Genomic DNA, 21,828 nt, shown 5'->3' with positions numbered 1-21,828 from the left:
TTTTAGGTGATTGTATTGAAATAATAACATTATTAATAACTTTGGTTAGCTATTACTGCTACTAAGTGATATTATAGATAATATTAATAGATAACGTAAATTACTATAAAAACTGTATTATCTTCAAAACTGTGGGTGTGGTGGTTTATCGCGATTTGCGGGGGCGGAAGAGGGCGGGTCAAAAATTTAAAACACTCTTGACCTGCGTGGGGTCTATAGAAATCTGTGTGCCAACTTTGGTATCTCTTATAGTCTCTGCGATCTAGGCGCTCACACGGACGGACATGGCTATATCGACTCGGCTGTTGACGCTGATTAAGAACATTTATACTTTATGGGGTCGGAGATGCCTCCTTCTCCCTGCTACATACATTCCAACGAACACAATATACCCATTTACTTATTTTTTAAGTAATGGGTATAAATATTTAAAACAAATGTTGAATTTTGATGCGATTAAGGTAATAGGCTTGCTTTGGTCAATTTGATTTGAATACAAATTATTTTTTGATCTACATATTCTCCTCACTGATACCAAAAGCAATACTCCCAATATGCCCTTCCCTCTGTATTTATCTGGCACTTTCTTTACTACTTTACTTTACTATATATCTCTTAGTATTTTGTCCCACACAAGCAAGTGCTTATTTACTTGTTGGTTAGTTAGCTTAGGTCATTAATGGCCGACAAATTTGGAATTAAAATTAATGATATTGTAATGCTGCATAATTTGTATATGGCTGGAAATTTATTACACATATATATGCTCTTCTGGACACTTATAGAGAATAATATGAGCTAGAAATTTGTGAGTAAATGTTGAATTCCTTGATTAGGGCGGTTAGGATTGAAGTGTAGCGTACGGGTGTGGAACTCTCTCATTAACAATGGTCCAAAAATGTATGTTGAATTGGCGTAAAATCAGGTATCGTACTTTACTGCGTGGATTGGCGTCGCTGGGCTGTCGCTTTGAGAATGGCATATAAAATTGCCACGCTGGCGGCGATTAGGAATAGTATTTTAAATCCATTTGTCAGAATGGCTGTCTCGTTTTCCTCATCCTGGCATATTGGACAGACGGAATGATCCGAAGCAGGCATAGTATAAACCGGAAATAGACGCTTCCACAACCTTTGCGGCAGTTCCAAAATCAATTTCACATAGCCTTTGTTGCTCTTAAAACATTCGGGATATTTGGCCATTAAGTGGTTGCGACACATCTTGCCTGTTGGTGACACCTTGCAGACAAAATTAATAACCCGATCGTGTGCAGATTGCCAAGACATTTTAACGTATTTTTGATTTATATATTTATTACTAGAATATTAACGATCTTACTATAAGCCTAGTCGAATTATTTATAATATTTAGGACTTGACTGACGACCAAACGATAAGCCAATGACAAACTTCTCACAGATGTCTAAACGTATAAAAATGTTATTAAAGATTTTTAAAAATTTATTGCTATTTATTAATAATAATAATTCAATGATAGGTATTTTAATATGTTTTAAATGTTTTTTTTTATCTGAAAAGGATATAGCTAAGGCGATAAAATTAAATTTGAATTAATTATATTTAAATTTAACATATAATATATAATTTATTCAATTTGTGCATTAGTCTACTATAATTGAAAGTTTATTTTAATGACGTTTAACTTTAGTTTTCCTCATGCCATTCGTTCTCCATGCGAACCAACTCCTCTTCGGCAAGAGTGAAATCGTTTTTGATATTAAAGGTCTGACGTATATCCTCTGGGGTCTTGCCCTTGATCATATTGGCCACAGTTTTGCAGGCTACTTTGAGCAATCCTTGAATATTCAAATAGTTGGCAGCCATTGTCAATTCGAAGAGTGTGCCCTGATCGACTTGAAGAAATTTCTGATCCCATGGTGTTATATCATCGGTGCGAGTGTCATCATCATCCTCATTGGTTGATTGCTTCAAATCAGATTTGTGATACTCCGCCCATTCGAGAACTTTACGCAAAATAGCTGAATTCACATTTGGCAATGGCACAGCCTCATCTTCTGCGACACAACTCTCCAGCATGGACTAATAAGAGTTACATTTGATAATATATTTCGGATAATTTCTTTATGAATCCAAACCTTTATTGTGCCCGAACACGTGGCGACTTGTATGTCGGTTACAAAAATTTCATCATCGGAAGACTGCAACTTGATGAACGGCATGTTTAGGATATTGATTTGTTTTGAATATTAATTGATGGTTTTTATAATATACAATCAATACAATCGTTATTAAAATGATGATAACTTTCTAATTTTTAATGGCGAAATACACGTAAGTCTCAAATTGCACACAATTATTTCATTTTATTGACGTACAAATCAGAGTCGCATTTTGATAACAAATGAAACAAAATTGGAATGAAACAAGAAATAATGAAGTCAGTTCCATGATGGTAAATAATTAATTTGAGTATTAACGACAATAGAGTAGAGAAGTGTTAGAGAAAGACTGGTATTTGAATAATAAACAACTAAAATAAATATTTATAGTTAAATTGAAAAGAAAAGACAAAAGAAATTTTGTCATCATTCTAATGAACAGTAATTGTTTGAATTTATTGTAAATTTTAGTCGAAATCTTTGAAAATGTTATGCAATTAGTCAAGTAAATTAACATATTTTATTAAAAAAAAGTTTTCTGTATTTCATGATTAATATTAGTTTAAAAAGGAAACTACGAGATCTCTTGGGTATTACTATTTTTTTAAGTTTATGAAAATTTAATTCTTTCTCAAAATAATTATTACACTAAATGTAATTATATTTAACATTTATTAATTAATCTTGGCGAACTTATAGCTGCAATCTATATTTAATGTTTAATTTCATTTTGTTTCACTCTTCTTTCAGTCAAACTGCAAATCATGCTTATCGATAGTATCGGTAGTTGAATTAAAAACTTACAACTCTATACAGAAATCTATACAGGACTCAATCTACTTTAGCAGGCTTGTCATTTCAATTCAGACTGTGTTGTTAGTGACCTCGCGTATCATTAGTCGAAATACTAAAAAAGAATTGTGTGCTTCAATTTTTATTATCTTCAATTTTATTTTCATTTAATTTTTTATTTGAAATATGGAGGACATTTCGCCATCTAATGAAAAGATTATTGATATTAGTCCTGATAAACGACATGAAGAGCAGGAAACTGTTGTGTCGGTGGCTTCGAATAAAAAACCACGTTTATCTCGTGAGAAAAATATACAGATTTGGGCAAAGGAAAATGTAAGTAAATTATCATAATTATTGGTATATTTATTAAATGTTATTATTATCTTAATCTTAATCTTACATATTCTAATTTAATTTAAACTGTTTATTAAGTATTTTTTATTTCTGACTGCTTTTAGATAAGCTAACCTATCACAGTATTATAATTACTTATTTTTCTATGAATATTTAGCAAGTAGATTTAAATCAACCTATTATTGGGAATGATGCAAATGCTTCAGCTAATGCTCAATCGGATGCTCAATCATATGGTCAGTCATATGGTCAATCGCACGTTGTTCAATCGAGAGGAAATCGAGGTCGCAACTCTGGCAGTTTCTGGGCTCATGGGGAGAATCGTGGCAAGAATCGTAGTGGCAACAACAAAAATGGTCATTCGCAGCGCAATGAGGAATTCTTTATTGGCCAAAGGCTACGCCAGATTAACGGACCAACAACTGAACTGGATTCGACCAATGACATTGAGGAATTCAAGTTCTCTGGACGCAATCGCCTCTACGTGGGCAATTTGACTAGCGAAATGACTAGCGAGGAAAAAATTCGCGAATTGTTTAAGCCGTATGGCGAACTTGGCGATATCTTTATCAATACCGAAAAGAATTTTGCATTTGTTAAGGTCGATTATCATACCAATGCCGAGAAGGCTAAGAGAGCATTGGACGGAACTACGGTCAGTGGACGGCAATTGCGCGTTCGTTTCGCACCAAATCAAACGGTTGTGCGTGTTAGCAATCTATCGCCTTATGTGTCCAATGAGTTGCTACAAAAGTCCTTTGAAATCTTTGGGACAGTTGAGCGTGCCATAATTATGGTTGACGATCGTGGCAATCATACAGGTGAGGGTATCGTTGAGTTTGCCACCAAAACAGCGGTCAACCATTGCTTGCGTTTATGCCATGAAAATTGCTTCTTTTTAACCGCTTCATTGCGCCCTTGCATTGTTGAGTTAAACGACATCAATGATGATAACGATGGAATGCCCGAGAAAGCTCTGAGCAAGACAATGCAATACAACAATGAGCGCAACATTGGGCCACGTTTCGCCGATCCCGATTCATTTGAGCACGAGTACGGCTTTCGATGGAAACAACTTCATGCCCTCTATAAAACTAAAATGAATTCCCTTAAGCGTGAGCTCAAATTGGAAGAGGAAAAGCTTGATGCTCAGATGGATTATATTCGTAATGAGCGTGAAACTGAACTCTTGCGTCAAGGTTAGTATAAATGGCATTCTATTTCTTGGAACTTACTGAACTATTTAGTGAATTATAAACTAAGAAAGATAGATATTTCAACCTTATGTTTGAAATTACTGTTTGTGTGGAATCGATAAGTAAAATGAAATTAGAAAAAGATGTCTATAATAACATTCGATATTCTTTTGTAGAGCTACGACAACGTGAGGCGGAAAATGAGCGCAGGAAGATGGAATTGGAAATGCGCCAAAAGCAATATCAGGAAGTCAATTTGCTTGAGAGTGCTGCTTTGATTCGCCGTCAAAATCAAGTGAGGGACAATATGATGAAACCAGAGACCCCGTTTCGACCTCAAAATCAAGAGAATGATATGATGAGGATCTATAAGCCGCAAAATTCGAATGGTTTTGGGGGCATTTGCGATTATAATGCCCGAAGCATGAGCTTTGAAAGCTCTCCATTTGTTGTTTTTGGAGGTAATCATTTCAACTTCTTTTCAATTAAACTTTCTTCATTTAACTTGACTTTCAAATAATGTTCCAGATGAGAAGGAGAACTGTCCAAATAATCAGGTAACTCGGCTTCTTCAGTTAGATGTAATTTCTCTAGTAATTAATTAATAATTTTAAGGATGGCAATATTCCCGTAAAGGATGGACAAGATTTAAGCTTTGAAGATATGAATCGGAACAATATGAATCGTGAATTTGGAAATGATGGCGGACTCTGGGGACGTCGTTCCATTTAATATTATTGTCAACTAATCAGAATGTCAATCAGAACTTCAGCAAATAACAAGGAGTTACGCTCTTTAAATGGAGTCAGTTACAATTATACACTTACTTTTATTAACGTTTATAATTGTAATGTTTTTTGTAATATAAATTGCATTATGATTTTAAAATAAACAGAATATATTCTACTTAATATCATCTTGTCATCGAGACTCTATCGCTTATGAGTTAGAATCAATTTGTCAAATTAAAGTCACATTTGAGGGCTGTGTGAAATGCAAAAAACGAGCCATCTTTGAAGTGTTAAATAGTTTCTTGCCTGTAATACTAATGAACTTTTAAACCGTCAACTTTTAAACCGTTATATGCTAAAAATTTAAGTGAATGAATGAATTAAAATTTTCACGAATGCATTTATCATAGCAAGCTGATAATTATAAATATTACAATTGATTGCATAAAGTCTTTGATTTATTGCTGATGCCATAAGCATGAAGTACGTATTAATATTTTTCTTGTCATTAAGCTTTCCTATTTTATCAACAAAAATCTGCATAGTTTAAGTAAATATAATTCTCGATTTTAAACGTTTGCAATCAACGTTTCACATTGCGTATGCTTAATGGGAACCTTGAAATGTACTTAAAATTCTTAGCGCTAGCATATTGACACCGATTTTTAATTGTTGTCTTCGACTTGTTTGGCTTTTTCTCTCTTTCTCACTCTCTTTGTCTCTGTGAAAATGTGAAAATTGGCACATTTGCTACATTTTCTGCATTTGCATTCTGCGGTTTTCTAAATAACTAAATAACTTGCCAGCCGCATTTGTTGGGGTTTTCCAGAGACCGCTGTGTAATTTCTATGGCTGCTTGCCTTCCCCTACACTTGCTCTCCCCTACACTTGCTCTCTTTTCTCCTCTCTCTTTCTTTACTTCTCCTTCTCTCTGTGAACACGTGGCCCACTTTTCGGCATTTTATGCTATGAACTCTGGTCAAAGGTGCAACGACGACATGTCAATTGAGCCACCAGTTGAAATCTTATTGATATTGTAAGGATAAAGCGAGAAAGCGATTTCAATTAACTTACTTTTCACAATCGAACTGCATAAATATTTAAGTTAATCTATCAAGCAAACAAAAGCTTCTGTCAATATTTGTTGTCTGCTGTCGTGGACTACCAATTCCCACAGTGTTCTCATTTCTATTCTCATTTTAATTTCCAGACCTACACACCGAATATTGCCGGCTTAAATAACGTACAGACGTACATATATAGAACACTCGTTTGCATATTGTATTACGCACTGTTGTTTCTCTTTGGGACAGGAAATATAAGCCGGCAAAAAGTCTCATAAAAAAAGTTGAAACGCTTTAAATATAAGATAAACATGCCGGCAATTCGTATAAGATCCAACAGTACACTCAATTACAATTCTGAACTCAACGCAAACTCACCAAATTTCCCTGAAGTTAATAAAGAGTGCAAAACCACAGGGGAAATTTTTGCATCATTTTTTTTTTTAAGTTTTCAATTTGGAAATATCCATTTCTCAATCGAGCTTGTGTGAAATTTATGCCCGAATCTGTGGTGAGTTTAAGTGTAATGAATTGAATTAATACTCCCATCGAGCCTATGCCAATTATTTACAGTTGAATATTTTGTTTAAATACATTTGAAATCTAGGAAATAGTAGGAGAAACACATTAATTTTTAATAGAGTCATGTTTAGAATTAACTTAATAGATACAGTTTTGTAAATTTAATGGAGATTATTCACCATTCATCTCTCTTTTCCACATTTTGTTGTTAGTCTTTAAAACGTATTGCGAATGCATTCGAATGTAGGTAAACTTTATACATGAATGAGAAGTGAAATGCAAAGGCTAAAAGTGCGCATGGCAACATCGATTATACAAAACTAGAAAGGAGAACACACGCACAATACTACTGTGTGTGTGAGTGTTTGTGTGTGTGTGTATCTGTGTCGTTTGTTGTTCTTGTGTATATTTAGTGCACGCACAGCTGCACATTGTTTTTAAATTTCTTGTTTTTCATTTGTTAGGGTATTATAGAGGGCACTATTATCGCTTCAAATATGCAATACTCCTGTCCATGATTTAGAACTTACCAGTAAGTAACCCAGATCGGTTCGAGATGAGCTTACATGTGCATAAATTGTAAAAAAAAAAACAATTTTGCTTTTATATACAAAAATATTAGTCTTAAATATAAAAATCTTAAAACAAGACAACTAAAAGAAATATTAAAAATAATACTACAAAACACAGTGGTCTTCCAAGCTCAAGATGTATATTCAGATTTTTGGAACCTTTCTAATCATTTTTGAATCGAAAATTCGTATGCTATCGAAGCAAATTTTAAATGCTGAAGTTATTCAAAAATTAAGTCAATAATTTTTGTCGCATTTCTCGATTCCATCATTATCAGGTCTTTAAGCAAGGGTATTCAATCTTCAGCATAGCCTTAACTAATGGTTCTCTTTTGTTGTTTCTGTTTCGGTTGTTTCAGCGCATGTAAGCACAACACAAACTGCATTAAAATGCTGTACACCCTTTGGGGCAAGTCAAATTGCTGCAATAACAATTGCAACAATGAGTTGTCAACAACAAACAAAATATAGCAAAGTAAAATTAGTGTATTGTGTCCGCTGTTGGGGCTGCTGTTTCTGCTGCTGTTGTTGCTCTTAATAATAATAATTTATGCAAGAATCAACAACTGGGCGAAGTAGGCTCTATGAGGGGTTTATAAAATGTGGGCTAGGGAAGGCATGCCAAAACTTATCCCAAAGACTTACACAGTTTTATTTCCTTACTCAACCTTAACTAGTAGTCCAAAAATGGCTAACAGTATTTTCTCAGTCATCTGTGTCAGTTTCAATCTATATGCTTATTTGGCATATAACAGAGAGGTAGATAAATTAAACGTAACATATAAACACGATTTACACATACAATTTATAATTATTTTTTTTTGTACACAACATAACATCCTTATATCAATGCAGTACTATAATATCTGCAGCCAACTATTATAAAGAAGATCTGAAATACTGAAAATAAATATAATTAGTTAAACGTCAGATTCAAACTCCAAGTCAGTGAAACTCACTTGGCAAATATACAAAAAGAAAGAAAATAAAAGGCACAAAAGAACTAGCTATGAGACTCCACAGATAAAGCGATGCTTGTTTCTGGTCAAAAAGAGAAAAATATTAAATTAAAATAAATTAAATAATTTTGTTTGTTACTTTATAAATGCTGTACATCATCAACAGTCCTGCAAGCATATGCGGTATCCAAAAAACATATCCAAAATGCGCATAGTCTTTGTAATCTAATGAAATAAAAGTAAATAATACAGAAATTAATCGATTTGCCGATCCTATGAAATACTTCAAATAAATACTTACTTAAATCATATCTTAAACAAAGTATAGTGTAGATAATGCCATGTACAAAGGTCCAACAGGCGAAAAATTCGGCTTTCTTATCTAGCGGGCCACAGCAATTATCTACAGAGCTACACGCACTGCATATACACATATCGAACTTGATAGTTCAGTACTTGAAATTTATATTAAATTAAAATAAAATATCTGTCACGCTTTCCACTATTTATTGCCGGATGATGAACGACTTTATTTTTATGAGTTTAAACAAGTATTTTTGCTATTGCGATGCCTACTTTGACTTAATCTTTTTGAGTTGTTTTTGAAAGAAATTACTTTTTGAAAATTTTTATTTGAAGAAAAAAAATATGGCAAGTTATCATAGAATTTCTCATTGAAATAACGTATATGAATTCAAACAAATTGCCGGAAAATAAACTCCAAGAAGTGGGTTCCATTAAAGTTGCTGCTAACAAATCACTCTTGATGCCATTGTTGTTGTTCTGCTTGTTAATGGGTTTGTGAGTGCAGAATTTTTGGCTCAATTATAAAAATGAGTTGCTAAACTATTTCGCGTTGGCCTCAACTTCTGAATGACGTCAGAGCCAAAAGAAAATATAAGTACTCATAGAACTAACAACAAATTGTGCCAAGAATAAAACTTAATGACATTTTAATTTATGTTTCTCTGTATGCGACAGCCAAATAAGCAAATATTTAAATACGCATTTAAACGTGTTGAGTTATTTCTGCAAAAGTTTACAAGCAATGGGTAAATTAATTCTCAAAACGTGAAGCTTGTCGAGAAATGGCTTCGATTTGAGGGGTTTTCAAATACTTCTTTGTACTGCCAAGAGCAGACTTTTGAATGATGTATTGACTAACTTTAAAGTTTTTATATCAACATGGAATATTTTAGTGCTCACTCACTAATTCTTAGCTTAAATTTACCATAAAAAATCAATAGAATATTTTGTGAATGCTTAAACTGCCAGTCGAATTCAAATGAAACGCGAAAAAAAACCATCTGGGTCAAAAATGAGACAAACTTTTTATACCCTGAACCCATTAAAGGGTGTAATGTGTTTGGCAGAATGTATGTAACAGGCAGAAGGGGCGGGGCAGATCGCGTCGATCTCAAAAACCATACAAGTAGATTCCTGGATACCATAGGCAGATCAAGTTTGTTTTTACTTTTGGATCGGACTACTACTATACTACTAATGAAATTTTAGCATGGAAAAGTATTTTGTTTGTTAAGATATCTTAATCAAACTGATAGAATATGCATTTTACTTGGTTTTGTCCGTCCTGGCTGAAATTCGTTTAAATCGGTCGACTATATCATATAGCTGTCATAGGACCAATCGGTAGAAAATCAAGTTTTAGTATGAAAAAGTTTTTTGTTTTTTAAGACATCCTAAGCAAACTGATAGAATATGCATTAATGTTCGTTTTGTACATTCTGTCCAGATTTGGTTTAAATCGGTTCCATATATCATAAAGCTGCCATAGGAACAATTGGTCGAAAATCAACATTTATAAATGAGTACCTTGGCTCAGGGTATCCTACTGTCGAGCGTGCTCGACTGTAGCCGCACCTCACCGCGAGCGAAGCGAGCAGGGGGCAGAGCCATCTTGTTTTCATTTGATGTAGTAACAAAAAACTTTTCATATAATCTATGAAACAACTCTTTTCAGTTTTGCTTCATTTAACTGATACAACTGGGATAGTTCATGTGGTTCGCCATAGTTGATTTAATTAACCAACATCGATTCGAATCGAGTGTAATTTCTTATCCTTTAGGATGACATGAAGTTGTAACATTCTCCGCATTGCATCTGCCGCTTTTGACGACACAATTTATATTCATTGCCACTTAAATATTTAGTAATGCGTATGACACACTGCCACTTCAATTGAGTGTGTGGTTTTCTTTTTATTACCCATATACACATATAGTTATTTTATTTCCATATCTCTCTCTGATTTAAATTGCAATAATTTGCATTGGACAGAATGTTGAAATAACATTTGTAAAGCAAATTTATGTGTTTCTTACCTAAAAACATGTTGAGAGCATCAGGAATTCGTTCATATATTTGCAGATATCAAAAGATTGATCAGACCAAAAGGGCTTAATTGTAAATAATACATACTATAATAATATAGTCTATTAAAACATAGTGGTATCAGTATAAATAAACATTTTTTTTCTTCCTGTTTTGACTATTTTGCCAAACATTGAAAAGAAATAACTATATAAAAATGTTCGTTCTCCACATCACAATGTATTTCTGCAAAGAATTCTGCATTCTTGGCCCTGGTGACATGCTATAATAAGACTGATTCGGTTCTATCGAAAGATACAGCATATTACTTATTAGTTTTACCAAGCTGTGTTCCAAACAAAATATTAAAAAATGTACCTGTTTAATTAAATATTTCATCATATACTTTATCTTTATCTTTAACTGTAATCACTTTTAACTATTTGACTCTTAATTTGAGTTGCCTCCCTTCTAATTACTCATTTTAGAATTGTACTGTAATATCTACATCCAATCATTATGAATATTATTTGCATTACTGAAAACAGTTATGGGAGGAGATACATTATTGATGAAAAATAGGTTGATTTTTGACCAGCTTACCTGAAAGATATACAAATACGTATTCACAAAAGGGAAGAAACGAACTTAATACAATGCTAGTCATATACAGACAGGACTTTGGCTAACCAAAAAAATAAAAACAAAAGACGTCAATTCAAACTTATAATAAATTGTTAAAACATCAACATTAGCTTTTACTCTTACTCTTTTGATGGTGATTATCATTAAAATTCCCGACGCCAAGTGCAAAATTGCTCCTATGAATGTTAGATCAGGGAAAGCATGATTTTCTGCTATGGAGACTAAAGCAAAAATGGAATAATTACTCGATGTTCTGTTTCAGTATATTTATCAGAATGACATACATATAAAAAACACCAAGTCCATGATAAAAAACACGATGCCATGTACAATGGTCCAAATTGCAAAGAAAATCGCCTTCTTCTCGAGCGGCCAACACCATTCATCCAACCAAGCACATGATTCACAAAGACACATATTCAATTTAATATTTGAGATTTTCAAATTTTTGATTTCTCGTTTATTTATACTAGATGTTTCCGTGTGACGAATTATATTTTTAATAACTTTTGATGAATCTTATGCCTACTGTTTGTTTTCACATAACTGTTTCCAAAAAAGTTTGGCTTCCTCTTTTGAAAACCATAATTTTAGTTACTCCAAAATTCAAATACATTATTTTTTTAAATATTATTTATAATAAATGAAAATCAAAAATGAACAGCAATTTTAATCTTCGTAAGTTCTTATAGTGAATATATTTATTGAAAATCCGTTGAATTATACCACTAAGATAAGCAAAAATATATTAGAATTTCCTTAGCACGAAATTTTGCATAATTTAAATTTTTAAATTTTTGAGTTGAATTTGTTAAAGTAGCAAAGAACTATAAGCGAATCTCATTTTTAATGCTTTTACTTGGGTCCTTTGATGCCAGGACGTGCTTTGATTTGCTTCTCTTTCGGTGGAACTCATTAAAAATGTTAAAGGCAAGGGCAAAAATGAGCCAAAGGAAGTCCTTTGAAGGTGTCAAGGTGAATGCGCCAAAATCCAGAGGTTAATGGGGTGTGGTGTGGAGGTGGGAGGTGAGCGGGTGAACTGTAGGAGGATGCAACTGCCACTTGCACTCGAAGCAGCCCAAAGATTCTTTTTGCCACGCAAATGAAGCCCATGTTGGCATTCATAAGGGAGTTCTCAGTCGGAATGCATTTCCTCCCGCGATTTCATTGTTTGGAAAACATTGTGTGTCGGAGCTTGGGCTGCGATGGGAGGCTGAGTTTGTAATAAGTAATGGGCATTGGTGACAGCCTGAAATGTGGCCGAGTATTAAGCTCGTAAAGCTGCGGTACTGCTGCTAAGAACGTTCGACAAAGAAATACCCTATAACAAGTCTCAAGCTTTATAGCAATCATTTTGCAGATCGATTAGTTTGCCAATATCACCTTCCGATTATACAATCTTCGGTACAGGGAATAAGAAGTTGTGCAAGGCCACAGTATTCGTAAATGGAATTACGCGCTAAAGGCGATTAATGAATGAAGAGCACGGCATGCAAATGGATGAGACCGCCCTCAAAGGTTAAAATGCTTCATAAACACAAGTAAGAACTTTGGCCCAATTTCTTCATTTCGCAGCACACACGCAAATTACGCATACGCCATGTGCGACTAATTGCCAGAGCCTCGTAAGTCTATCGATCCAACTGATTGAATTGTGTGATTTCGACGGTTCAGACAGCTGAGTCCGATATCAGAGCTGCCATCCTGATTAGCTATTTATATGCTCACATTCGCATTTGTTGTTTGGTTAACCATCAATCGTTAAAAGGATTAGTCGCACTCCCTTCTCTCTCTCTCTCTCCCCCTCTCTATCTCTTTGTGGTATTCTCCTTGCCTGGTGTTGTGCAAGTTTATGGCCATGTTTTGCGGTCACAAATACTGTTCTGTTTTAAGCTTTAATCAAGGTTTGGTTCAACTTTAACTTAAGCGCATATTATTCAGCTGTCTTAGCTGCTCAATTCATTCATTGGATTTTGTGTCTTCATCCCTCACTTATTTTATATATCAAAGACAAAAACTTTTGAATTTTTCTTAACTATTAAGCAACTTTAAGAGAATTACTTACTAGTTGTATAATTAATGTGATTTGTTTATGTGATTGAGTTAAAGATTAAGACATAACTGAGCTCATTAACTTTCTTATAATCGTTCCCAGCTAAGTAATATGAATCACCGCCTTTAATTTCAATGCTCAAATATTTATTTTGTCTTTATTTCGTATATCACTTTTGCTATACAGAACTTAGTCTGGATGTTTCCTCCACAATCCAACCGCGTAGCTCAGGAACACTTGCATAGACACCTGGATGAAAAGGATCGGCACAATCATATCCCCAGGAAACAATGCCGACTAGTTTGCCATCAGAGACCAGAGGGCCACCAGAGTCACCCTGGCAGGCATCCTTGCCAGCGGCGGCGGCACAGATATTATCCACTGTGATGGAAACATTGTCATAAGCCCTGGCACATTTCTTTCGCGACACAATGTTCACATTGACACTTTTCAGATTAGACGGACTGTATTCGCTTTCAGTGTGTCCCCAACCGGAGACAATTGATTTGGCTCCATTTTTAGGTATTGACGAGGCGAGTGAAATGGTTTTGACATGACCACCCAACTTTAGGGGAGAACGCAACAGCAACAAGGCTACATCATTTGATAATAGCTCATTATTATAGTTATCATGCACAGAAATAGCAGATACTCTAACCACAGATCCACCGATATTGTGGACGTTGGTGCCAGCGCGTACATAGACAACCTCAGGGTTCTTATTGTATACACAGTGGGCAGCTGTCACAATGATGTTACTTTTGTAGATGGCGCCACCACAAAAATGATGTCCACTCTGTTGCAGAGATACTTGATAAGGTGTACTCTCGATCGGTGTATCTTCTCCTCCAAATATCCGGCCATCGATACTCATTCTTTCGGCATTCGAAACATGGATTCGATGTGCGGAGAGTAAAGATGCCACCGAAAGCAGTGCAAACAATAAGGTAAACATTCTAAGTGTCTCTCTGAACTGAAATCGTTTAACAATTCTGCTTTTATACGAAATTTGGTTTGGTAACTTCGAAAAGGTCTTTAAATAGTTAACTTATTACTGTCTTATCGTCTCGCAGTCCGTTCGAAAAAATTAGCTTTTTAATTGAAAAACTAAATGAATACTTTCCTTTCGACTATTTCCGCTAGTCAATGACTTGCACGATAAGCAAAAATATTGTTTAACTCGTAGAGGATTTTCTAGTTAATAGAAACGGTCGTAATAATGTAATGGAAAATGAGATTCCCATTTTTTTTTTTCTCATTTGAATATTAGGTCAAATCTTCTTACTGAAAACTACCTCGACAAGAGGGAGTGGATATTTGAAATTTTTCTGTTTCAAATGTGATATTTAGCAAAAGGAAGCTGCTTTCCATCTTATAATCCTTGATTAAACTACGTCGATCTAACATCATATTTAGATACTCGAAATTTGTTATGCAGAGAATTTTAACAAACATTTTTTTTTTATTAAGAACCGCATATAATAATAAGTGCTATTTTGGTTAGTCAAAAAATCAAATACTTATAATACACAAAAAAGAGAAGGAATTACGTAATACTCATCCTTTTGAAACAATAAGTGCATATTCGCCACGATTTTAAAATTTTTGATTCTTAATACATTTTTTGTCCAAGGGTCTTTCTTATGGACTCCTTATGGACATGCAAAAAAAATTCGAAAATATCGTACAAAAATGCTATAAATAAAAAGTGAGCTTTAAACAAAATAAAAATCAGAAAAACAGATTACTTGTGAATTGTATTCTATTCGCATAAATATAATTATTGCATTTTATTTATCCAATCTACTTTTATTTGTAGTTCCTTGAACATAGTATTTGTAGTTTTGATCTTATGTAACATACATATATATGTAAATCCTCTGTGATATGGCTGCTGCGTATTTAGTTGCACTGAACTTTCCTAAATAGAAATACTTATATGAAGCCAAACAGGTTATTGGCAAAAAAGCCACGGTATTTCCATTATCATTGTTATTGTTTTGGCTGTGATTGTGGTTAGAGTTATGGTGTTCAATTGTATTTGTGGCCAACACTAAATTCCAACCGCAGTTGAACCGCCTAATCAGCATCTGCCCCGCGAGTTAATGAAGTCTGGAGCAACGATTAAACAGCATAGAAAAATGGCAACCACGTCACTCCAACAGGGGAACATACCCTTTCGGGAATCGGTTGGACTTGTCATCGGCATTGATTAAGTGTTTATTTTTTTTAATACATTCAGTAGCAGACAGCTGTCGCTTTTAAAATGTGTGTCTTAAATTTGACAATAATTGAATGAATTAAATGCAATGATAGTGTAATTAAAATGGTTTAAAAGGTTGGCATATTTCTGGATTAATTAAAGCGAATTAAGTGGGCAGTACAATGTAATACATTCAAATGGCATGTGTTTAAGCATTGTCAGATAGTATTTAAAACTCCACTTGATCCAATTTCAAATGCATATACACCAGCTGCTCAATGCTGTGACGTTGCATAAAAGCTGCAATAAGGCAAGATAAATAAGCACCCAGTTAGAGACCAATGACACTTGCCAAAATTGTAGTTGACATAATAATATTAACTTAAAGCAGAAGAAATCAATTAAGATTAAGATTGAAAATTATTATACTATAAATTATTATACTAATTAGAAATCAGTCATTGGGTTTCAAGTCACTGTAGAGTTGAAGACGAATAGTATAATTAAAGCTTTCTTATTTTACGACAATTTCAGCAAGTGTCATTTGTGTGTTGAAAGCTTTAATTCCAGATTTAGCTTACCCCCCGCTAAGGTAGTGATAATTGCGATAAAGGTCGCTAGAGTTCGAAGTAAGCCACAACGTTTTTTTCGCCTTATGGGCAACGGCATATGCTTCAGATGATCTAGACCCACGGGATGTAAATTCCCCCGAATAATGTTCAGAGCATCTGGCGGCAGTAGCTTTTCCAACTCCTCCTGGGGTATACATATGGGATTTGGTTGCAATTCGATGGGCACACGTACATTGTTTATCTCCGATCGATGTATTTTCTTGAAGATACACAGTATCGATTGGCTTTGCATCTCATCATTATCGCAAGTCGATCGAATGCAAAGGATCGAGAAGTGATGGTTATAGCTTCGATCATCATGGAAATCAAAGTAATTTAGACTGACGTTCACCTCGCTGGTATCATAGGGTTCTATACATCCACAATTCGGACTAACACAATATTTATATGCAGCATTTGATCGGATCTTAAAAAGAAGTCTCCCCGCCGTAGGATTTAAAATTGTCATGATTCGCTTCTGAGTGCGATCGTATGGAGAATAGAATATCATCGTTTGTGGACTGACACTAAACAGCCCAGAATTAAAGCCACGCGAACCCATCTTATATTTAATCTTCTTTTTTGACTTCCTTTGTTTCTTTTTGTAAAAACTATTTTATTGATGGATTTTGATTTCGTTGGGAAACTTTCTACAAACGAAACGAAAGCTGCAAAATTGTGAAAATATGACAGCTTTCGGAATGGTTTTGACAACATTTCCATATGCTGCCCTCTAGAAAATAACTGACAGTTGGACACGAGCTTCCACTTGCAACTTTTGCAGTTTCCCATGCCAAAAAGGCCAATTGCTAAATTTGTGCAAAAGGAATATCAATAGTCGAATTCTAGGCCATCATCATCATCATCATTATTGATACATTAAAATTAGGCTCATGCAATTCAAATTATTTCCGCTTATGTTGTAGACAGTAAGCCAAGTTCCGAAAGTCCTATCCCGCTTCAGTTCCCAAAAACTGTCAAATATTGACAGTTTTAAAATCTTCTAAAATGCGCAACACACATGTCACATTCGATGGACTGAATTATTATGAGCATTTTCGACGGTTTTTGGTCATTGAAATGGCCTCCAACCATGCAATTATGGTTGCATGCCCCACCAGCAATGACAGGAGTCAATCGTGTGTCCAATATTGCAATGTCCCATGCAAAATTAAAGTGCAGCCCATTAGAGAGGATAGAAATTGATTAACGATTTCTAACTGAATACGGTTAACAGCAACAAAAAAAAATATATATATGAAGTTTACGATCGCAAGAAAATAAAATCCAACTCAGAAGTAATATTTTTATATATAATATTATTTCTGCTCTGAATCAAGTAAAGAAAATGTTAAATTGAAAAAAAAATGAAAAATATTTATATAAACAGAACTTTAAGACAAAGACTCGTATATCTTAAAAAGATTTCATAAGGAATGTAACTTTAAGATAGAAACCTAATCAGCTGCTGTTTATAGATAAAACCTCATACGAAACACCAGAAATTGAAGAGGTAACAACTGTTACATTTTAAGTATTATGTCATTCAGTATATACAATACTGTACAATCTTTTTTTTATGAATTTCCAGTGTACTGTGTATGGGTTAATGTGAATAGAGTCTGTCTGATTCAATTTATGAATAATTCATGATGGCATGCACAAGCTCTACATAATTGACCAAGCCCTGATCATTCACCCGATTTTCTAATATTTCATCCAATTCTCTCTTGGTGAGACATTCGCCACAGTTGGCCAGAATATGTCTAAGCCTGATCGCAGGTATATATCCAGTATGCTGCTCATCGAAGTAGCTTAAACCGGATATGAATTGTTCCGCCTCTGCGATAGCCTTCGACTCTTGGATGCTCTTGTAAATGGACAGGAACTCGTCAAAGGAAATGCGTTCGATGTGCCGCTCACACAACTGTCGGATGTGCTGACGTATGCTCGCCCCACTGGGATTGAGGCCCAGGACACGCAGACAGTCGCCCAGCTGCGAGTGTCCTATTTTAGCATCCCCTCTTAGGTCGTGTTGCAGGAATTGGCGACGCATCCGCTGGAGCTGTTGGTCTATTGAGTGCTGGTTGGCCATATTGTTGCTGATTCAATTCTGATGGATTGATTGATTGTTCGATTGATGGATTGATGACAGAGTTTGTGCAATTATGCGCTGAAGTGTGAGCTTATTGGATACACATTTTCTGCACAGTTGCTGACAACTGCACAGAGAAAACTGAATCCAATTATTGTTTTGTTCATGTGATTTGGAAAAACAAATCTATTAATAATTTTGACATGTTGACATTTAAAAGGACTGAACGACATTAACAAATTCAAAATACAAATCATTAATCTGTCGCAGAAATTCTCTACAAGGGTTGCTTCAAAGAAAACTTTGTTGATCAGATATCGAATTCGAGAATCTCGTCAAACTTGATATGTAAAATTTATGTCAATTGGGATGTGTTTGGATTTTGTGAAAATCCAATATGTTGTCTTTAGTTCACTTAGAAATTTACATTCTAGGTGAAACAATAAAAAAATCAGCATGATTTTATTACTTATCTAATATAAGGGATGCAACAAGTTGTAATTATTAAATATTTAAAGTTTTGATTTGGAACCTTCAACGCATATTCTATATTCACTTCACTTTCTTGAAATTGATTAATCAATCGAGTTGTATTATTTAATAAAAAAAAACTCGACTATAACAGATTTAATTGCATTTGCATCAATTTCTCACTCCGCTTCAGCGCTTCCATCCGCAATTCTCACCTAACAAACTTATCACGGACCAATAACTTTCATATTGACAAAGATATTTTGACATGGAAATGCGAAGAGTAGGAAATTAAGCAATTCACGTAGATGTACAAGAATATATAAATGCAGTTATTTATCCTTCCGGCTGTTCAGAGTTGATTTTATTTTAATTTTGTGAAGCTCTGTCGGGTTTACAAACGAGCACTCGTTGATTTGGATATATTCAGAATAATATTTAATTAAATGATGAAAAGCTTACACCCAGCTCAAAGAGGTTGCTTTTAAATTATAAAAGTTTGTTTGATTCCGCGGCTGCAACAGTCTGTCTTGATATATTGTAAATGAGCTTCGACAGGAAGAAAAATGAAAATTGAGCTGGAGTTGTCTCAATTCGAGATATTTGCATTTTAATTCAATTCAATGCGATTGACAGTGCAAATAATTTGCTATAATGGAATGCGAATAATGTTGTGTTCATGCTGCACATACTGTTCATTTTATTTATTTTCCCAGAAATGCTTTTAGTGCGGTTGCTTAATTACTTTTGGTAAATGAAAATTACTTTATATTTATTAATCAATTATATGAAACTCTGACAAAATATTAAAGCATTTCTAATTGAACTTAAATTTACATAGCTGATTAAAGCTCAGTATGCGCTTGGTTTGAGATAAAGCTCACCAAAAAATGCTTTTATTTAAGCGATTTTGCTTGTCAGCAATATAATAAATTATCGAGACTGCAAGCTTCACTTTGGATTTCTTTTAAATTTAATAATTTGGAAAATTAAAACAATTAATTAAAGTTGGTTAATCGCAGGCATTTTGTATGACTATAATGAAGAAGTTTTCCTGCGGCACGAGCATGATCTCAAATAATGTGGTACGCATTCGCATAGATAAAAACTCGTTTGTGGCATCCAGATCAAAAATCACTTGACGTGCCTTCTCCGTTAACGTCTGCATATGGGCCGCATAATGGACAGATTGTTGGTTCTCCAACGTTGACTTAATGGCTATCCCATCATAATCCACAACAATGATGCCCACAATATTCTTAACGCCCGCAAAGCGTTTAAGCATCTCCTCAACTTCGCCGGACATCGTGAATCTGTTCTATATAGCGTGGTAGGATAATTTCTATGAATGTGAAATATATTTCTTGATTGTGTCTTTATTCGACGACTAAATACATTTCAAAGCCTCTATAACAACAGTCGAAAAACATTAAATTCAAGGCACTTTATCTGTTCAAATTATTTGATACCCTGTAAATGGCATCATCATGAAAAATCTATTGCTTGCATTTTCCAATGCAATTTAAAATAATTTTCCAATGCAATTTAAAATAATTTTTTTTTGTTTTTAAGTATTCTGCCATAATAATGTCAAACCCTATTTAGTATGTTTTATCTTCTGCAACTTTAGGCTGCTCTCCTTTTGTTTATTTTGTATGGCTATAAAGTATATCGTCATATTTGTTTTGCTCATTTCAATGCAACTTTTATGCATTGTTGTCTGTAAATAAGCATAAAGTTTGTAACAAAAGCCGGATGAACATTTGGACGCTTGGCTGCTGTAAGCTGAAAACTGTAAGGTTTGCCTTTTGTGTGTTACCAAAAAGTACGGAAAATTAATTGAATGTTGTTGACGCTGTCTACACAGTTTCACAAACGAGTTGTCCTCGAGTTGGGAAGTCGAGAAATAAGTCTCTGGTTTGGTATGGTCCTTGCCATTCGAATTGCAGATGAACTGACGCCTTGCATCAAGTTTTATGCGGAAATTATGGCACTCTTCCGGTCAGCCGGCCAACAACTCGCCAACAAGTAGCCAGGGTGTAAAATTGTGCACTTTTCAAAATTAATTAAAAGTCATAAAACTCATAATGAAATTACCCAGCAGTCGGAAAGAGAGGCAGTAACAAAAAGAAGGAACAGAGATGGAGACAGAGACAGAGGAGCTTGGAGTGGAAACAGAGATGTGGCAGGCAACCGCCTGAGGCATTCATATATTGAACACATTCAACGTCAAGAAGTCGACTTGCCACAAACTTTAGACACGCTTCAAAAGGTGAACGACTTTTACGAAAATTGCATATTGCCAGTTAACTGGAAAATTCATTTTATAATTTAATCAATGTCCAGACTAAAAACCTCAAATGCAATTTGTCATCCAATACCAGAGAAATATTGTTGAAAATTTGAAACGCTGTCATTGCCAAAATGGCCTGAAGTATGGGCGTGGATTGTGGGCTATATTCATTGTATATTTATTAAACAAATATAGATGCAAATTTGATAAATGTTCCAAAAGCAAAAGTGTCAGCAAAATGTTGCAATAGGAGGTTATTCAAATATCATGCGTGGTGTTTTGTGCAACGGACGTGCAACAGGATGTTATCTGGACGCAACCTAAAATATTTACAAATGTTCTTGATGTTGGCAATTTATGGCAACGTGCAAACATTTGCATTTAGTTGCAACAAAATGTTTACAAATTTACAAGCCATACATATTTGTTCTATTATTATTAAAATTACATTTTGGAAGCCAGTTCTTTTCCCTCGAATTTTATATTATATTTAAGGTTTAGGTACATTTACCTACCAGAAGAAGTCAGAAGGAAGAAGCTATGAGGATTTTATTTTATTAATGTGATTTCATTACATTTCATTGCATTCAAATATAAAACACAGAAATTTATTGACGCTATCCAAATATTTTTAATTGTTTATTAATTTTGCATTCTATAAACAATTTTCTTGAAGAGAAATATAAAATTTATCTATTTTGTATGGGATAAATATAATAAAATCTTCTAAAGTTCTGCATTTATTACCCATTTCAGTTTTTATTACCCATTTTTTTTTTCTATTTTGAATAT

The 21,828-nt window shown here is 34.3% G+C and overlaps 8 protein-coding genes across 9 annotated transcripts; 1 reads left to right on the top strand and 7 right to left on the bottom strand.

The window, feature by feature from the left end:
* Positions 1-1,579: 1,579 nt before the first annotated feature.
* Positions 1,580-2,287, bottom strand: LOC117782020 (S-phase kinase-associated protein 1-like). The gene is made up of 2 exons (XM_034618931.1): positions 2,117-2,287; positions 1,580-2,060 (listed from the first exon to the last, which is right to left on the bottom strand). Exons 1-2 carry the CDS (start codon positions 2,198-2,200, stop codon positions 1,665-1,667), a joined length of 480 nt encoding a protein of 159 aa, XP_034474822.1. The 5' UTR covers positions 2,201-2,287; the 3' UTR covers positions 1,580-1,664.
* Positions 2,288-3,118: 831 nt separating this feature from the next.
* On the top strand, positions 3,119-5,401 carry LOC117779988 (protein no-on-transient A-like). Its single transcript, XM_034616350.1, has 5 exons — positions 3,119-3,268; positions 3,447-4,488; positions 4,662-4,946; positions 5,014-5,042; positions 5,101-5,401. The coding sequence occupies exons 1-5, from the start codon at positions 3,119-3,121 to the stop codon at positions 5,215-5,217; spliced, it is 1,623 nt and encodes a 540-aa protein (XP_034472241.1). The 3' UTR covers positions 5,218-5,401.
* A 2,755-nt stretch (positions 5,402-8,156) lies between these two features.
* LOC117782023 lies at positions 8,157-8,841 on the bottom strand. 2 transcript variants are annotated; one of them, XR_004617219.1, is made up of 4 exons: positions 8,635-8,841; positions 8,489-8,558; positions 8,334-8,415; positions 8,157-8,274 (listed from the first exon to the last, which is right to left on the bottom strand). XR_004617219.1 is itself a non-coding variant. In XM_034618934.1 (4 exons), the coding sequence occupies exons 1-4, from the start codon at positions 8,765-8,767 to the stop codon at positions 8,216-8,218; spliced, it is 360 nt and encodes a 119-aa protein (XP_034474825.1). In that variant the 5' UTR covers positions 8,768-8,833; the 3' UTR covers positions 8,157-8,215. The 2 variants fall into 2 exon arrangements, 1 of the variants encoding a protein (XP_034474825.1); XM_034618934.1 differs by having other exon boundaries at positions 8,473-8,558; positions 8,635-8,833.
* Positions 8,842-11,046: 2,205 nt separating this feature from the next.
* On the bottom strand, positions 11,047-11,784 carry LOC117782022. The gene is made up of 4 exons (XM_034618933.1): positions 11,595-11,784; positions 11,434-11,531; positions 11,269-11,350; positions 11,047-11,203 (listed from the first exon to the last, which is right to left on the bottom strand). The coding sequence occupies exons 1-4, from the start codon at positions 11,725-11,727 to the stop codon at positions 11,145-11,147; spliced, it is 372 nt and encodes a 123-aa protein (XP_034474824.1). The 5' UTR covers positions 11,728-11,784; the 3' UTR covers positions 11,047-11,144.
* A 1,707-nt stretch (positions 11,785-13,491) lies between these two features.
* Positions 13,492-14,317, bottom strand: LOC117782016 (trypsin alpha-like). The gene has a single exon (XM_034618924.1). It carries the CDS (start codon positions 14,235-14,237, stop codon positions 13,542-13,544), a length of 696 nt encoding a protein of 231 aa, XP_034474815.1. The 5' UTR covers positions 14,238-14,317; the 3' UTR covers positions 13,492-13,541.
* A 1,435-nt stretch (positions 14,318-15,752) lies between these two features.
* Positions 15,753-16,860, bottom strand: LOC117782017 (vesicle-associated membrane protein-associated protein A). The gene is made up of 2 exons (XM_034618925.1): positions 16,148-16,860; positions 15,753-15,866 (listed from the first exon to the last, which is right to left on the bottom strand). Exons 1-2 carry the CDS (start codon positions 16,737-16,739, stop codon positions 15,796-15,798), a joined length of 663 nt encoding a protein of 220 aa, XP_034474816.1. The 5' UTR covers positions 16,740-16,860; the 3' UTR covers positions 15,753-15,795.
* A 752-nt stretch (positions 16,861-17,612) lies between these two features.
* On the bottom strand, positions 17,613-18,451 carry LOC117782021 (myosin-2 essential light chain). The gene has a single exon (XM_034618932.1). It carries the CDS (start codon positions 18,270-18,272, stop codon positions 17,814-17,816), a length of 459 nt encoding a protein of 152 aa, XP_034474823.1. The 5' UTR covers positions 18,273-18,451; the 3' UTR covers positions 17,613-17,813.
* Positions 18,452-19,609: 1,158 nt separating this feature from the next.
* Positions 19,610-20,111, bottom strand: LOC117782024 (dynein light chain roadblock-type 1). Its single transcript, XM_034618935.1, has one exon. The coding sequence runs from the start codon at positions 20,047-20,049 to the stop codon at positions 19,756-19,758; it is 294 nt and encodes a 97-aa protein (XP_034474826.1). The 5' UTR covers positions 20,050-20,111; the 3' UTR covers positions 19,610-19,755.
* Between the last annotated feature and the right edge of the window lie 1,717 nt (positions 20,112-21,828).

This window comes from Drosophila innubila (assembly GCF_004354385.1).
Source record: "Drosophila innubila isolate TH190305 chromosome 2L unlocalized genomic scaffold, UK_Dinn_1.0 4_B_2L, whole genome shotgun sequence".
NCBI lineage: Eukaryota > Metazoa > Arthropoda > Insecta > Diptera > Drosophilidae > Drosophila > Drosophila innubila.
This window is presented reverse-complemented; position numbering and strand designations above follow the sequence as displayed.

What these genes read in the sequence shown, in the direction of transcription:
- LOC117782022 (XM_034618933.1), bottom strand. Translation starts at nt 11,727, where the DNA reads ATGTGTCTTTGTGAATCATGTGCTTGGTTGGATGAATGGTGTTGGCCG. An exon ending in TGATAATCACCATCAAAAGA is followed by an intron (nt 11,351 to 11,433) that starts GTAAGAGTAAAA and finishes TTTTTTGGTTAG; the next exon opens with CCAAAGTCCTGTCTGTATAT. An exon ending in CGTATTTGTATATCTTTCAG is followed by an intron (nt 11,204 to 11,268) that starts GTAAGCTGGTCA and finishes AACTGTTTTCAG; the next exon opens with TAATGCAAATAATATTCATA.
- LOC117779988 (XM_034616350.1), top strand. Translation starts at nt 3,119, where the DNA reads ATGGAGGACATTTCGCCATCTAATGAAAAGATTATTGATATTAGTCCT. An exon ending in AGATTTGGGCAAAGGAAAAT is followed by an intron (nt 3,269 to 3,446) that starts GTAAGTAAATTA and finishes ATGAATATTTAG; the next exon opens with CAAGTAGATTTAAATCAACC. An exon ending in AACTGAACTCTTGCGTCAAG is followed by an intron (nt 4,489 to 4,661) that starts GTTAGTATAAAT and finishes ATTCTTTTGTAG; the next exon opens with AGCTACGACAACGTGAGGCG.
- LOC117782017 (XM_034618925.1), bottom strand. Translation starts at nt 16,739, where the DNA reads ATGGGTTCGCGTGGCTTTAATTCTGGGCTGTTTAGTGTCAGTCCACAA. An exon ending in TATCACTACCTTAGCGGGGG is followed by an intron (nt 15,867 to 16,147) that starts GTAAGCTAAATC and finishes GCCTTATTGCAG; the next exon opens with CTTTTATGCAACGTCACAGC.
- LOC117782021 (XM_034618932.1), bottom strand. Translation starts at nt 18,272, where the DNA reads ATGGCCAACCAGCACTCAATAGACCAACAGCTCCAGCGGATGCGTCGC.
- LOC117782016 (XM_034618924.1), bottom strand. Translation starts at nt 14,237, where the DNA reads ATGAGTATCGATGGCCGGATATTTGGAGGAGAAGATACACCGATCGAG.
- LOC117782020 (XM_034618931.1), bottom strand. Translation starts at nt 2,200, where the DNA reads ATGCCGTTCATCAAGTTGCAGTCTTCCGATGATGAAATTTTTGTAACC. An exon ending in CGTGTTCGGGCACAATAAAG is followed by an intron (nt 2,061 to 2,116) that starts GTTTGGATTCAT and finishes AACTCTTATTAG; the next exon opens with TCCATGCTGGAGAGTTGTGT.
- LOC117782024 (XM_034618935.1), bottom strand. Translation starts at nt 20,049, where the DNA reads ATGTCCGGCGAAGTTGAGGAGATGCTTAAACGCTTTGCGGGCGTTAAG.
- LOC117782023 (XM_034618934.1), bottom strand. Translation starts at nt 8,767, where the DNA reads ATGTGTATATGCAGTGCGTGTAGCTCTGTAGATAATTGCTGTGGCCCG. An exon ending in TTGTTTAAGATATGATTTAA is followed by an intron (nt 8,559 to 8,634) that starts GTAAGTATTTAT and finishes TTATTTCATTAG; the next exon opens with ATTACAAAGACTATGCGCAT. An exon ending in TGATGTACAGCATTTATAAA is followed by an intron (nt 8,416 to 8,472) that starts GTAACAAACAAA and finishes CTTTTTGACCAG; the next exon opens with AAACAAGCATCGCTTTATCT.